The sequence below is a fragment of the Argopecten irradians genome, chromosome 4, assembly GCF_041381155.1.
Source record: "Argopecten irradians isolate NY chromosome 4, Ai_NY, whole genome shotgun sequence".
Lineage (NCBI taxonomy): Eukaryota > Metazoa > Mollusca > Bivalvia > Pectinida > Pectinidae > Argopecten > Argopecten irradians.
The window spans coordinates 47,896,292-47,913,196 of NC_091137.1; the positions used below are offsets into that span (position 1 = coordinate 47,896,292).

The window sequence follows — 16,905 nt, forward strand, 5'->3', positions numbered from 1 at the left end:
AGACAGTTTCTTTTCTGAGTTGCACATAAAATAAATATCCGGATTATTGGCATCGTCTCCAGGGCTTTATATATAATAGTTTTATTGATAATGTCTACAGTAGCTGCATATTGTCACATCAGAACAACACATGTGCCTTTCCCAGTAACGATCCCACAGGATACATGCTACTACCATAAGGTAAAGTTTACGAAATGCTATAAACAATAAACTAGTTTTATTGCCTTCCTTTGCCTGGAAGTCTGAGTTACAAGAGGCCCAGAGGGCCTGTATCGCTCACCTGGTTTTTTGTTAGTAATTATCACAAGACTCTGACAATTAGAAAAATAAGCAAAATTGACTCCCAAAGTTTAATTTTGAATCACAACCATACAATGATGCTATTGATACCATACAAATATGCTATCCAATACATAGGTTCAGAGACAAAGTAATTTATATGAAAGTAGTAGCCTAATTGACCTTTTTGACCTCGCATCTATTGCCGTCTAAGGCCCCGGGGGTCAGCCCTATCATTTGTACAATTTCAAATCCCAACCCTATAAGGATGCTACCATTGCATTATAAGTGCTCTTCCATTCTTCGTTGCAGAGAAGAAGTCGTTTATATGGAAATAGCTAAATTAACCCATTTTGACCCAACCATTCAGGCCCCCGGCGGGTCAGCCCCATCATTTGCAAAATTTGAATCCAAACCCTATAAGGATGTAACCATTGCATTATGAGCATAATCCCATGTTAAGTTGCAGAGAAAAAGTCATTTATATGGAAATTGACCACTTTTGACCCCGCCCCTCAGGCCCCCGGGGGTCAGCCCTATCATTTGCACAATTTGGAATCCCCACCCTATAACGATGCTACCATTGCATTATGGGTGCTATACCATGCTTTGTGGCAGAGAAGAAGTCATTTATATGGAAATAGCCAAATTGACCCCTTTTGACCCCGCCCCTTAGGCCCCCGGGAGGTCAGCCCTATCATTTGCACAATTTTGAATCCCCACACTATAAGGATGCTACCATTGCATTATGGGTGCTATACCACGCTTAGTTGCAGAGAAGAAGTCATTTATATGGAAATAGCCAAATTGACCCCTTTTGACCCCGCCCCTCAGGCCCCCGGGAGGTCAGCCCCATCATTTGTACATTTGTACAATTTTGAATCCCCACCCTATAACGATGCTACCATTGCATTATGGGTGCTATCCCATGCTTGGTTTCAGAGAAGAAGTCGTTTATATGGAAATAGCCAAATTGACCCCTTTTGACCCCGCCCCTCAGGGCCCCGGGAGGTCAGCCCCATCATTTGTACAATTTTGAATCCCCACCCTATAACGATGCTACCATTGCATTATGGGTGCTATCCCATGCTTGGTTTCAGAGAAGTTGTTTATATGGAAATAGCCAAATTGACCCCTTTTGACCCCGCCCCTCAGCCCCCCCCCCCGGGGGTCAGCCCCATCATTTGTACAATTTTGAATCCCCACCCTATAACGATACTACCATTGCATTATGGGTGCTATCTCTTGCTTAGTTTCAGAGAAGAAGTCGTTTTAAGGAGATAGCCAAATTGACCCCATTTGACCCCGCCCCTCAGGCCCCCGGGAGGTCAGCCCCATCATTTGTACAATTTTGAATTCCCACCCTATAAGGATGCTACCATTGCATTATGGGTGCTATCCCATGCTTGGTTTCAGAGAAGAAGTCGTTTATATGGAAATAGCTAAATTGACCCCTTTTGGCCCCGCCCCTCAGGCCCCCGGGGGATCAGCCCCATCATTTGTACAATTTTCAGTTAGTAGCCCATAAGGATGCTACCAGTCAAATTTTGTTGAAATCCGACCAGCGGTTATGGAGAAGAAGTCGATTGTTGACGGTCGCCGGACGCCGGACGCTGCGGTATCCCATAAGCTCACCTCGGTCCTTCGGACCAGGTGAGCTAAAAAACCACTCAAAGAAAAAGCACTTCCCCGTAAAGAATCCATCGAATCCTAAAGTTGCCAATACATCTGCATAAAGTTCCATATCTGTCGTTTGAGAAACACAAAAGAAAAAAATATATTCCAATACGCTTGGTAGCATATCCACATTTAAATGTCTTGTCGGGATTCAGAATTAAGATTGATATTATGTCTCATGGATATTCACCGATGTGGACAGAGATATCAGAAGAGATGAAAGACTAATACACGCGAAGCGAAAAAATGACCTAGACATTGCAATAGTTCGTTCTAAAGTAAATGATTTTTGTGCCTGGAATAATTTCAACATCTCCACTTAAAGATCCAATTTATAAGTGTGCGATCTAGCTTCCATCTTACTGAAATCCAAATTAATTCTTAAGTATTCTACCACGCAGCAAGGGACTTCTATTTTGTGCGGAGCAATATATTCGGAAGTAGAAAAATGGGGCTAGAACTGCATTCAAAGGTTAGATTTTTCACCCAAAATAGATGCAACTGCGATGGATAGAGATGTCATTGCGATGTATGAACAGATTGGACGCGTCCGATATGTCTGTTTCACTCATGACTACCCCAGGTCCTTTGTTTTATGACGTTAATAGCATCCTAAATCGTAACATGATAAAGTTTTGTTCTTTATGTGGAGTATACATGTTCACTATCAGTATTTACCCGTTGTATCGATGTCTTGTCCTGGTAGTTGTTGATCCGTGGAAGCTGAAGCCAAATTCCTTTACTTATCTCTCTTTGAATTACATACGTCTGTCACAGTAGATGATTTTTAATTCTCACATAACAAGTCGGTCTTATCTTGCTACCAGATAGGTGGCCAGAGAGTTCGTCTCTTAACTTAAGGACTCTAAGTGGAGAGGTTGCTGAAGAGTTGAAGATGGTTCTGTAATACTTGCATCTATGACCTTTGATTACCGCTCAGTAAGTGCTTGGGACAAGACATGGATGAGTTACATTCCGTTTACATGCATGGCCTTACCGGCACGTAGCTCTGAAACATTTGTTATCATTAACTCATTCATCCCTGAAATTCATAATGAACTAGTCTATTCTGTGTTTCAGAATAGTCTAAATGTACTTTCAGGGTAGCATGAGTTAGAATTGCTCTCTGCGACCACTCCTGTTCTACCTATCGATCCATCTCGGAGTGTGACATTTTGCTGATCAGCAATTCCAGGAGGAATGGAAGCCTTGACTCAGCTGACTACTCTGTGATGGAATTTTGTTTTGCAGTGGATTACCAAGCCAGATTGGACAAAATGGTAGAGTTTGTGTGAGTTATTGACCCACAAGAACAAGCAAACCTTTTGGATCCTTCCATCAACAAAGTTAAAAGCTGGTTACCTTTCGGAGCCAATGTCTACCTTCAAATTAAAGTGATATGACGTTTAATTGTTCAGTACAAGTTAAACAACTTTTGGTTTGAAAGAAGACTATGCTTTCAATGCGATGATAACTTAACAGATACCCTCCTAATTGATTGCCACAAAAAAATAGCAAAAGACTGAATCAATTTGAACCATTTAATGGTTAAATTATGAGCTACAAGTTCCGCTGATTTCAGCATTATGAAATTCCTGCATAAAATGATAATATACCATTAAAATGAATTACAAAAACAAAGAAAAAATGATACAGATCTTATAAACATACATGATCATCAATACAGCACAGTACAATTATTAATGTTGACAACAGTTCAGAGAAAAGCTTTGTTTAACAGAGAAAATTGCACAATAGGAAGAAGATTCTGTAGCATTGTCATTATTGGGACTACACATACTCAATGTGGAATCCTACAGTCCACATACATGTAAAACCCAAGTCGTACAAGAAATAACAATGACAATGAAGATGAATATGAGGGCAGCAAGTACATAATTATGGTCTTTTGTACCTAGCATCACTATTTTCTATACAAACATTCACATTATTTTTGTAAATTAATATAGCAGAATTACAGAAGTTGTGAAAGCACCGATGCATATTGATAACAAAATAAATTAATATGAAAATCAAGGGTCATAACGGTCATCTGACGACGAAAAGAAAAGAATTAAATATGTTTTTCCCCCCGCTTAGGTGCCCTCCTTGGATTTTAGACAGACAGCGCAATGATTATGGCGGCTATGGTGGCCATCTTGGATTTTGGATCAACAAGAAAAACAACAGGATCACTTCATCACATCAGGCAAGTTTCAGCTCAATCTTCACATGGGACTTGAGAAGTTCAAAATGTGAAAATGTTAGGCACGACGACAGACAAAGAATGATGGCTATATATATGTAGGTCATCCTGACCATTTGGGTCTGATGACCTAAAAACAAAATGATAACAGTTCAAATACCTGGTAGTTGCCTTAATTTGTAATAAAAATAATCCATATTTTTTTGTGTTTATATCTGAATTTAAAAAGTCTTTTTTAAGTTGGCAGAATATATTATGATCATGCAATTCACATATGGAGGTTTAAATACAGACAAGAAAATTATCAGAATACATTGTACATGTAAAACAACTTTCTGAACTGTCCTGAAGTGAGCTTAAAAGATCTCTACATGATTAAATGCAAAGGTGGGTTTTAATTTATTGTACTTGTGGGGCCATGCAACAAAATTTTTTCATATTATGTATTAATTATACAAGTTTCTTAACAACATTAAGCCTTCCGTAGGGAAGTATCAATGAAATTTTAAGGACATTTCTTTTGTCAGTCTAAAGAATTTTCCTGAACTGCTGTCATGGATTTCCTATTGTTTCGAGATCCAATGAAAGTAGACATCAATAAAGCAAATGTCTTTGGTAAGTTTAATTACAGATAAACTTTTCTAGAAGTCGTTATACCCAGTATGAAGTTATTATTTATTGATTTTGTTTATTCCAGAGTTGTATATTCTTTGTGGAAGCCATCAGGTAGACTCCGCTTAAATTCACTGAACCATGTACATGCACGGTGGTTGGATCTCCAACATCATGCACATGTCATTAATATGTACTATGTAATGAAATAGCACATCATATGATGTAGGAGGTCGTAATGTACCTCCTCACACGAATGGATGGGTCAACTTTATGTATCGTTGTTCATATAGAAAAAAACGCAAAATCTTTGTCCTTTCTCAACTTTGCAAAGTTACTTCACAAAATGTTAACATATGTTTGATATATAAATTATAATGAAACATCTTTTTCTTCTTGAAACTTCACAATTTGAAATACCTCTGATAAAAATTTGATGTTATCATTTAAAAGACAACTCAATCCAAGACTTTAGCTCAACTCGATTTGCGCTCTTCTAAGAGAAGTCTTCTCAGAAGATCTTCCAGCCTATAGACGAAGAGCTTCCAGAAGTAGAAGAGCTACAATCGAGTGAACGGAAGTTATATGCTGGCAGTAGAAGAGGGCAAATCGAGTTAGGCTCTTCAATCAAATTTCTTGGTCATGAATAAAATCATGCTGCAACAAAAATTTGACATCAGTTACAATTTAATGCACAATTTTCACACTCTTTAATTAGTATTTAATTTAAAGAATTAAATTCTGTCACTCATTTTCTGATATTTTATAAAGTTTTTTTTAACTTATTCCATGCCCATAATGAACAAACACTATTTTCTTTCCTTTCACAACTTTCCTGACATAAAATGACAACAAATCTTGCAAAGCAATAACGAATGAATATCATATACTAATAATTACAACCATATTTGGAAAAAGCAGAAAAATAACTATACCTGTGGTATACACATACAATTTTCCAATTGTGATATATCACCTTGGGAAAATATCTAACCCGCACAAGTACGCTCAAAAGGTACAATTCTGATTAATATATAAATCAAAAACCTAGATATATTTTACAAAATGCCCAAGGGCCTTAACGGTCAGACACCAGTTGAATAGGAAACAGTTTGAATTGAGTTGAATTAAATATGTTGTTCAATATAGTGACTTTTGGCTTCCATTATGGACTTTGGAGAGACAGGGCAATGATAGACTGGAGGGTCTTAAAATGACTGACTTTCCTTTAAATTGTAGAACTTTCATATGTGTATTAAAAAAGACGGCAATCTTGCATTTTGGATCAACCTGAAAAGTAACAACACATGACCAATTCAGGATCATTTCAGACATGTTTCAGCTAAATCGGCACTGGTAGAACTTGTAAAAGAAGTTTGAAATAAGTTCTCAAGATGGTAGGTATGGTGGCCATCTTGGATTTCAGATCAACTTGAAAATGTCTTTTCAAGATAGTGGCCATAGCGGCCATCTTGGATTTTGGATCGACTCAAACTTTCAGCTCAATCCCAAAAATAAAAGTTAAGAAGAATTTTAAAATATGTAAAGTTGAGTGATGGCAGACGACAGACGAAGCACAATGACTTTAGGTCATCCTGACCCTCTGAGTCACATGACTTAGAAACTGGATCCCAAAACTGCCATGATGTAAATGCCTCATTGATTGGAGCTGCTTGTATCATAATAACAAGGTTATATTTCTAAAATGTTCTGAGTGATATATAATGTAAATGTAACTGATCTAGTATTATGCTACTTCTCCAAATTTCCCCGATCAGGTTGACCAGGACAAAGGACATATCCTTGTGTCTACAGGGATCTGGTTTCTTTCTTTAATCCCAGACATTCATTTTCTCCAATAACCTTCTTGATTTAATCAGATACCATATTCTGCCCAATAAGCGTCCTCATCCCTATAAGCGTCCCTCCCCATTTTAGGCCTAAAAAAACATTTACCTTGAATTAAATTTAGGCTGAAAATATAGGATTTTTTTTTATTGATTTCCTTTGCAAAATGATGGATGCTTACTTTGTGCAATGATTTTATGAAAGTCTATTCCAAATTTGGTTTTCTTAAACGTACTCTTATCTATTTCAATTTTTCAAGTACCCTGTGCACATAGTGGGTCAAATACGGTATGAATTTAAGTGACATTTTAGCATAATGCTGTCTATTTCAGTTTGACTCAGACATGGCCTGATCCATGTACCTAGGGTCGGGTTTTACTCCTTGATTTCCTCCACCAGGTGGAAGCCATATGTCCTTGTATAACTAGATATAGAATGTTTTCAAAGTGAACATTCAAAGTAAAATGAACTTCAAAGTTAAGATGATGAACTAGAGGCCATGAAATTTACTTGTGTCTTCTGTGTATATATACAGTGTATATATATATATATGTATGTGTCAGAATTTGTTTTTCCTAATGATAGAAAAATATTCACACAGAAAATATGTCATTTTGCTATAAAACTAATGCTGGGATTGCTTTACAAAATATCTCTGTGAAAGACTTATTTCTTATGATTTTAAATGTGAATAAACTCAAATTTATACCAATGTTTTATATTTCCTATTCAATGTGCAGATCAGTTCAATAATACAACACAAAATGACCACAACTTACTTCCTTTTAACTGTAATTTAACTTATCTTAATACTATACAAAACGGCATTGTCAACAAGAACAAAAATTTAACAAATAAATATTAATTAAGAAAAAAACATTTCATTAATTTACATTTTTCTCCCATTCGTTTCCGCCATCTCAACTTACCCAATGAAACAAGGGGAAGCAACTCTGATATACAAGAATAGCTGCAAATTTCTTTCATGACATTTTTATCATTATGAATGCAGTCTAAACTCATAAATGTAAGTTATTAATTAGAGAACAGGTTCTGAATGATTATAATTAGTGGGCACATATTTCAATCAAAAACTTGCTGAGTAGTGTGTATACATTAGTTAAAATTCACACCAACTTTCCTGTTCCAACCAGTGCCATGAATCGTCTGTGAATTTACTCAATGATACAAATACTTTAAGCATATTTATTTGAGCGCAGTCAAATTTAATGCAAAATGAATTTGGATATAAATTAGCGAAATTTGGTGGTTTAAAACCAGAAATACCATTTTACAAAATTAATCGCTGTATGAAATACTTTCAAGGGCAGCGCGAAAATCACTAAAATAAGTATGATTACAGTAATAATTGAAAGGATTTTATACTGGTAAAGCAAGAATCTTCATCAGCATTTTCTAATTTTTTTTCACACACATCCATGCTTACAGAAAATGTAGAGATTCCAAAATTAACTGGTCCATTCATGCTTACCTAAAATTGGCGTTTTTTGATACTCATAAATAACATAGAAACTGACATCAGAAAAATAGAACAAAACAAAATGCAAATTTTTTTAGATTAAAAGTGTAACTACATCTGCTACAATATAACGCTTTAAATTCGCTGGGTCAACATTTTGCAGTTCGCCATATTCGGTGAGGTTAAATTTCGTGTTCACCATTGCAATCTATATAGTTCATGACTTTATATAGAGGATATTCCTTGTTTTTTGATGAAAGCAGTTATATTTCATTGAGTGAGATGGAAACTTTTTATAGTTTTCACATGTGCGAAGGAATATTCTATTTATTACATTTGCTTTCTCGCTTCCATAAATACAGAAGACCATCACTACTAATTCAGCCAAAGGTTATTCCGCCATTGTATTTTACAGAGTTATTTGCCATTGCGATTATTACGTCATATTTCTGTGAGCTTAATGTCATATTTCTACACAAAAACTAAGCACAAACTAATAACTTAACAATTAACATGATATTTTCACTGTCAATACTGAATCCTGATTGGTCAAAAGTGAGCGAAAATATCAAAATTAACATTTTCACTAGAGTGAAGTATATCACTTTTATGTTAAATGTAAAACCTTATATTTCACTGTGAAAATGTAATAAATGATATTATGGTTCTTAGGTATATTTCACTGATGTTTAGTGTTTGCCAATTTCAGTGAAAACACCAATAAAGCAAAAATAAATCACCCTCAAGATTTAACCAATATACAGTATTTTTTACATTAAAATGTCCTGTTTTGTTCAGTAAGAAGAGTTTGTTGCACACATATGCTACAATGTACTTAGACTTGGCATTCTACATGATGTAAAAGGCATAACATGGGTAGGAATACCACAATACTAGAGTTTGCCACTGATGTGGCATCAATACTGGAGTCATGGCAATAAGCCTGTAGTCAGCAATTGAAGCGACATGAAATGGGATGTGGGAGGGGGAGGAGGGGGTGGGGGGTGGCGGAAGGGTGGGGGTCTTAATGTTATTTGAAAGATTTACGTTTTGATCTTGATTGATACTGGCATACTTCATACACAGCGTCTGATCAGGAAACTTTCAAGAAAATGTTTTCATTAAGCTAAGCTCCTGTATGGAACAGCAGAAAGTCAATTCAACAAGTAGTCAATATACATCTCGCTCATGGCTCTGGATTGAAACAAATGTTAAAATGATTGTCACAAATATTGAAGAGCCAAGATATAACATTTAAAGACTGACAAACAATGTCCAATTACATCATCACCGTCCAAAATTCTGAATGGTTTGTTCCACACTCTATAACGGTATGTCTGATATTTCCCGTGTGCAGATATACCAAGCTGTCACCTCCGGAGGCCTATAGGTAAAACTCTCAGCGATATCGGACGGTCAACAATGTCACATCCCTGTTTTAGTAAAATAAGCCTGTGGATCGGAATAGTCCTGTAAATGAACTGACACAGGTCAAATGGACAGAAAGCACCCTAGATTATGAAGGCTCAGGAATCTGAAACCCGTCGTGAAATTGGTCGACTGTGGCCAGAGTTTATCAGCCTTCCTGAAGCCAATGTTTAACTTTCATCAATGTATCTGCTCATTTCTTCTTCTTCTTTCCCTGTGTTTCTGTGCTTGGCTTATCAGGCAGGCTTGTTCGCTGTTCCTCCAATCGTGATGACTGCACCTTTTGAATAAGACTAAAAAAGTCTTCGTCTGGCACTGTAGGAGCGGGGATATTGGGTTGGGGTAAGGAACTTCTCTGGTCCTCAATTCTTGAACTCTGAAAATTTAAAAGATGAAAAATATTCACATTAATATTTAATTATATCTCAGATCATCTGATAAATGGATGCAATAGCAGCTTCAAACAAGAGATCCATGGGGCCTTAAAGGTCATCTGACGATTGAAACAATATATTCCTGTCAAAATTTACAGTAATGGGAAAATTCATTGGATCAATAAATGGACATATTATACAAGAATCAAATGAGTTTACATGTATATAATGATCACCATTATTCAGCATGCTTACAGGCCCAATATCTGAGATCATTAGGCCTTTTGCATGCTGAGCTATTACAAGTTTTTCACATTTATGAATTTTCTGGTACTTTGAAAGTAGGGAAGGCCCCTTTATTTAAGCATATTATAGACCTTAACAGGTATTGATAAGAAGTTGTTTATTTAGGCTAGCTCATATGACCTATGTGACCTTGAATGAAAGTCAAGGTCATTCATTTGAACAAATTTGACAGCTCTTCACCATGTACAGCCCCAATACTTGGTCTCTTAGATATTGACAAGAAGTTGTTTAAATTATTTCAGCTTATTTGACCTCTGTGATCTTGAGTGAAGGTCAAGGTCATTCATTTGAACAAACTTGGTTGCCTTTCATCCCAGCATGCTACAGAGCTGTGATCATGAGCCTTTCATTTATTGAAAAGTTTACGGATGGTGCATTGCGATGGACAACACATTTAAATAAGAGATGATTTTTTAAGCATTTTCAAATGAAATTGTTACTTTTACCAAAATTTCATCTTTCAGAGAATACAGCAATGAAAACTGACAATGCATGTAAACAATAAGGAATGACTTTTTTAAACATCTTCAACGTAAAATTGCTAACATTATCATTTTTTTTTTTTTTTTTTTTTCTCCGAGACCACAGCATTGAAAACTGATTTGGTAGTCATTATAAGGAGTTGTGGGAGGAAGTGTTCTAGAGTGTTCAAATATCGCAACTGAAAATAAACCAGGGTATGAATATAAGGGAGGTAATTCTGTGTAACAGATCAAACAACACTACAGAGCATGCTGTATACTGTCTAAATCTTTAAATGATATCAAGATTATATTCATGATGTCATCATGCACTGCAGTAAAATATGATTTTAGTTCTCGTATTAAATAACCAAAAAGTATCTCAAACAAGATATCCCAGAGGAATCTGTACATGAAATTTCAGACATATCCCTTTAGTACTTTCTGAGAAATAGTGGTAACAAACCTCAACTATCGAAATTCAAGATGGCTGCCTGTCGGCCATCTTGTCGACAGATTGGTCCAAAATTGAAAATGTGATATGCATGAAATTTTAGAAAGATCCCTTCAGTGCTTTCTGAGAAATATGGCAACAATTAAGAATTGTTTGCAGACGATGGACCACAGATGAACGACAATTTGAAAAGCACACCATCAGATGGTGGGTTAATTAAATGTAAATGTACTTTTACCACCAATACTTTTCTCCTAATTTTGAAATCAATCCATTGTGGACAGTAAAGTACTCGAAGGTGCAGCAAGGATGATAACTGAGAATACTTAGAGGTTTCATGGAATTTATACAAGGTCAAAATATGGGAAAAAGGTCATATCATAGGAAAAAATGATAAGTATTTTTTTTTTTTTTAATTCAACCACAGCTATTTTCTAGACAAAGAGCTGAATAATTTGAAGCATATTTTTATGTTTTTTTTTTAAAATTTAATATGTGTATCTTTGACCTTAATAAATCCCAGAATCTGATATGATGTTGTAATGATTTGTGCAGCGTGTGTGGTATAGACTAAATGTAGATAAAAATCACTTACCTACGGCCCTAGATGATTATTTCTATTGTGTTGTTTCTAATCTATATAAATATGTATCTCCAACTTAAAAGTCTATATTCTACTAGTCAAGTACGTCAGATATCAATCCAAAACTGTCTCCCTAAATCACTGCATTCCTACCTAACACAAGAAATCAAAAATGATCGCCGTGCCAACCATCAAATAAATTTTTTTCCTAAATATTTTTTCTTTAGTGAAAGGGAGGTGATGCATACAAGGTAAAAATCCGTCCATAATAATTGGTTGATTTTTAGAAGAAAAAACAAATTCCATATCCAACAACCATGAGTCCTGTGAACTGTTTCTACCACAATTGTATCTAACCTGACAAAAATATTTCCAAGGTAAGATAAAAATGTATTTGCCGACATATGCAAATGGGGTGTAGTGATACATGTACTTTCCTCAGCAAAAAGGCACTAATTAATATTAACAAATAATATTTACTACATAGTAAATTTCATTCTCTGTCAAGTTCCCTTAAGATGTTAGTAATGATTGACTTATATTTATAACGAGGTAATTTCGTTGGTCTAAACTGCATTATATTCAATACTAAGCAGGTAAAAGTTTTTGACAAACATCTTTGTGACTTAGTCACCTAAAGTCTGTATGTTGACTAACAAACATCTGAGTGACTAAGTCACCTACAGTCTGTACGTTTGACTAATATCTAAATGACTAAGTCACCTTAAGACTGTCATTTGACTAAATCATATGATAGTCACCTAAATCTGACGTTGACTAACATCTTATGACTAAGTCACCTAAATCTGATTTGACTAACATCTGAGTGACTAAGTCACCTAAAATCTGGACGTTTGACTAACATCTGAGTGACTAAGTCACCTAAAATCTGTACGTTTGACTAACATCTGAGTGACTAAGTCACCTAAAATCTGTCTGACTACATCTTGACTAGCAAAAATTACTAACATCTGAGTGACTAAGTCACCTAAAATCTGTACGTTTGACTAACATCTGAGTGACTAAGTCACCTTAAGACTGTACATTTGACTAACATCTGAGTGACTAAGTCACCTAAAATCTGTACGTTTGACTAACATCTGAGTGACTAAGTCACCTAAAATCTGTACGTTTGACTAACATCTGAGTGACTAAGTCACCTAAAATCTGTACGTTTGACTAACATCTGAGTGTGACTAAGTCACCTAAAATCTGTACGTTTGACTAACATCTGAGTGACTAAGTCACCTAAAATCTGTACGTTTGACTAACATCTGAGTGACTAAGTCACCTAAAATCTGTACGTTTGACTAACATCTGAGTGACTAAGTCACCTAAAATCTGTACGTTTGACTAACATCTGAGTGACTAAGTCACCTAAAATCTGTACGTTTGACTAACATCTGAGTGACTAAGCCTCTTAAGACTGTACATTTGACTAACATCTGAGTGACTAAGTCACCTAAAATCTGTACGTTTGACTAACATCTGAGTGACTAAGTCACCTAAAATCTGTACGTTTGACTAACATCTGAGTGACTAAGTCACCTTAAGACTGTACATTTGACTAACATCTGAGTGACTAAGTCACCTAAAATCTGTACATTTGACTAACATCTGAGTGACTAAGTCACCTAAAATCTGTACGTTTGACTAACATCTGAGTGACTAAGTCACCTAAAATCTGTACGTTTGACTAACATCTGAGTGACTAAGTCACCTAAAATCTGTACGTTTGACTAACATCTGAGTGACTAAGTCACCTTAGGTCTGTATGCTTAGTTCAGTCACACTTGATTAAGCTATCACTTCAAACTTTGTCAAATGATTGCTCTGTCAATATTATCACTGCAGTTTTGTTGAGAAACATTCCGTGAAAGGCCAAAATGGAAAGTTCTGAAATGTTTGCATGAATTACAATTAGCCCTTGTTTTGATACAATACAGATATGTCTATATTAAAGAAATAAAGAAATGAATGATTATCTCGGAGTTTGTAGTCCAAGGTAAAGTTGTTACAATATCTAAGTGGAAGTTTTGAAATTGTGTGGGTATTAAATGTTATTTTAGAATAAACAGGTTCTTTCAAAATTATAAGACATAAAATTTACAATATTCAGTAGTAATAAGACATACCAGCCAGTGGCAACTAATGCCTCCTGCTATTCCTCATTTTACACTATAGCAACCAAATAGCTTTAATTTTAACAAGAAGCCCTAGGGCCTTAACAGTCATCCGACAACCTTGGCACAAAGTTGAATAGAAAAACAAATAAATATGTTTTTCAATATGGTGAATTTGACTTCCATTTTGAAATCTGGACTCTCTTTTAACTCATTTGTGTTGATAAAACAATACACATTTTTATATATCCTCTTGCTGCACCTGATAGAGAACAATGCAACATGGAATATACTGCAAACCGTACGTCTTTTAGCGGTAGTTTTATTTTTGTGGTAGTTTTATTTCTGCATTGTCTTTCAAGTGTTAATTCATATACAATGTACTGCACTAGATTTTGTAAAATAGTATTTTCGGTATTGAACCATGGAATTATGCTGATTCATATCCATGCTAATAAATCAAAATTTACATTTGTTTGCATTTGCGCTAAAATTTAACTGTGCTGAAAAAAGTTCATTTACAGTATATCACACTAACTAATTTCATAATACGCAGTTTTAATCGTTAATTGATCAATCTCCAATCACACATTTCTGTACTTAGCACACATTTCTGTACTAAGCACACATTACTGTACTTAGCACACATTTCTGTAATAGGCACATATTGCTGAACTATCGTGTATTACCTGACATCTCATTAACATTTCATAGAAGTGGTCGTCGGGAACATGCGAGTCACTTCTCTGCTTCAGGAACTGGTCAATGACGGCTTGTGAGTTTAGACCAGGGAACTGGGGCAGGGCTGCTCTCTGGTCATTCATCCGTGAACTTTGCATTCCCGCCACCATATCGAGGAATTCTTCATTTCCTTCAGGAACTGTTGGAGGAGAATGATAATTACATGAATATTCTTATAACATATTGGAGCTAAAAATGTCTGCTACATATACCGTATTCAACCCAAGGAGTACCCCTGTCCCGATAAGTGCCCTCCCGCTTTGTGATGCATTGTTTTATGTTATATTGACTTAACTACAGGCTAAAGCTATGAAAACCGTGTTGATTTTTAATATAAATTGATCAATGTATCTCATGTTCAATAATATTGTGAAAGATAAGCCCAAATTTGGTCCTATAAGCACCCTTTCACTTTTCAGTTTTTGCTAACTGTCCTGGGTAATTCTTAGGTGAAATAGGGTAAATAGTTCAGTTTCTAAATGAACTTTATTCATGTAAGCCAAATTCAGGAATTATTTATGGGTTAAATTTCGCTCAGAGACGTTTTCTTTTCATTAATTTAGGTTGAATGAAAAAACTACAACAGCTGCTTTAATAAACCATATATATAGGAGTAGGCTTATGAATGAAAATGTCTTATGCACGATAACCATTCATATTTCACAATGTTCAAATATTCCTTAGACCACCTTCCGACATACCAGGTTTCTTTGTTGCTGTCACTATGGGAGCTGGTGGTTTAGGTTCCATCTTGAACGAACATCGTTGGTCATCAATTCTTCTACTTTGGAACTTACTGACGAGGTCAAAGAAACTGTCCTCATCCCCGTGACTTGTGTCTACAGACTGAAAAGAATGTCAGAAATGAAATTGGTTGTAGTTTGAATATGATGAAATTGAATATGCCTTACATAACAAGAAATCTGAACGAGGTCAACTGTCCTACTGCCAGACTGAAAAGAATGTGTGAAAAGAAATTGGTTGTTAAATTACAATACTGCCTTACATCTAACAAGAGATGTCAAGAGGTATCTTGTTCTGAAGCAGATTACACACATCTTACTGTATAAGGAAGGTATTGCCGACAGCATTTCATTGAGCTACTTTTGAAACAAAGGGGCATAACTCTAACAATACATCCCAGGATGTCATTCCATCTTTTCTCTGCTTTTCCCTTCTTTTCCTTCATCCTTTGAAAATATTGAAACATAGGGAAACTTCACTTACATAAAGTCTACATAACAGCAACATACACTTCTGTAAAATCCATTATGGACATAGTCTGCCATATTGTGCATGGATTTATATTGAAATGGATATACATAACCACGGAATAAACAGACCTGAATACTTACATAGTTAGGGCTTAAGGGAGCTAGTTAAGAAATTTGAGAGAGATACTTTCATCTGTTTAGGGTGTGAAATTTACCTTGTCTTTGCTGAGCTTTGGTCTGTGTTCTAACTCTGAATTAGATGCTATACTGGCTGCCTTCTGGAACTTGGGGACTTTTGGACGAGCCCCTCCATTGGGAGTTGGGAGGACACCCTGTAAATAAAACCGATAATTAATATCCATACCATCTGATATCATTTAAAAAATCTTTGAAATTTTATATACATTACTAGGTACATTAACTCGATCATTCACCCCTGAAGATGCATTTAGACTCTCCTCAATCAAAGAATGGATCAGTCAATTATGAAATTTCAGAGGTGAATGAGTTAAAAGTTAACTGATCTGTGTGGTTTAGTAGAATGATCCTAGAGTGACTTCAGTAGGATTTCAGACCATGTATCATAGCATCATACACAATTTTTATAGAGATTAGTAAGACCATCCCAGGGACGGAGAAGAAGAGGCTCAGGACCTTTTTATCTGGTGTTAACTTCATCAGCTCCATGTTTTCCATGCTGTGACGTCGGAAAGGTCGTCTGCCTATAGAAGAGAATTGTGTTAAAGATAGATACAAGATATTCGGTGTTGATTAACAGCAAAGACACCTAAACAATTGTTAGATAGGCCTAGAGGATAATCCTCATGACAACAAAATGTAAGCTCAAGATAACAAGTGGCCAAAAGGGCCTGTCAGACAAGTACAATTTCCACTTCACAGGGAATTAGGCTAATGATGGTGGTAATTACATGTTTTGCAAGTCTTTGTCAATAATTGTGAATGCACGACTTCATCATCGCCAAAATAAAAGATTAACTTACTTATAGCGAGATCTGTTTCATCCTTCAGTTTCCCATCAGTACTGAAAGATAACAAGTGAATTAATGAAACAAAAGGTAACAAACTTATGCAAAATAACAACCGTATTAACAGTTACCT

The 16,905-nt window shown here is 35.7% G+C and overlaps 1 protein-coding gene across 1 annotated transcript in view; it reads right to left on the bottom strand.

Moving 5' to 3' along the window:
* Positions 1–3,483: 3,483 nt before the first annotated feature.
* The window catches only part of LOC138321858 (G-protein-signaling modulator 2-like), an 84,914-nt gene continuing 71,492 nt past the window's right edge, over positions 3,484–16,905 (bottom strand). The window contains exons 10-15 of the mRNA XM_069265856.1: positions 16,788–16,828; positions 16,441–16,508; positions 16,002–16,118; positions 15,274–15,418; positions 14,521–14,711; positions 3,484–9,906 (exon numbers count right to left, since the gene is read on the bottom strand). Of these exons, the coding sequence (XP_069121957.1) occupies positions 9,724–9,906; positions 14,521–14,711; positions 15,274–15,418; positions 16,002–16,118; positions 16,441–16,508; positions 16,788–16,828 (745 nt within the window). The 3' untranslated portion in view covers positions 3,484–9,723. The remainder of the gene's footprint in view (positions 9,907–14,520; positions 14,712–15,273; positions 15,419–16,001; positions 16,119–16,440; positions 16,509–16,787; positions 16,829–16,905) is intronic.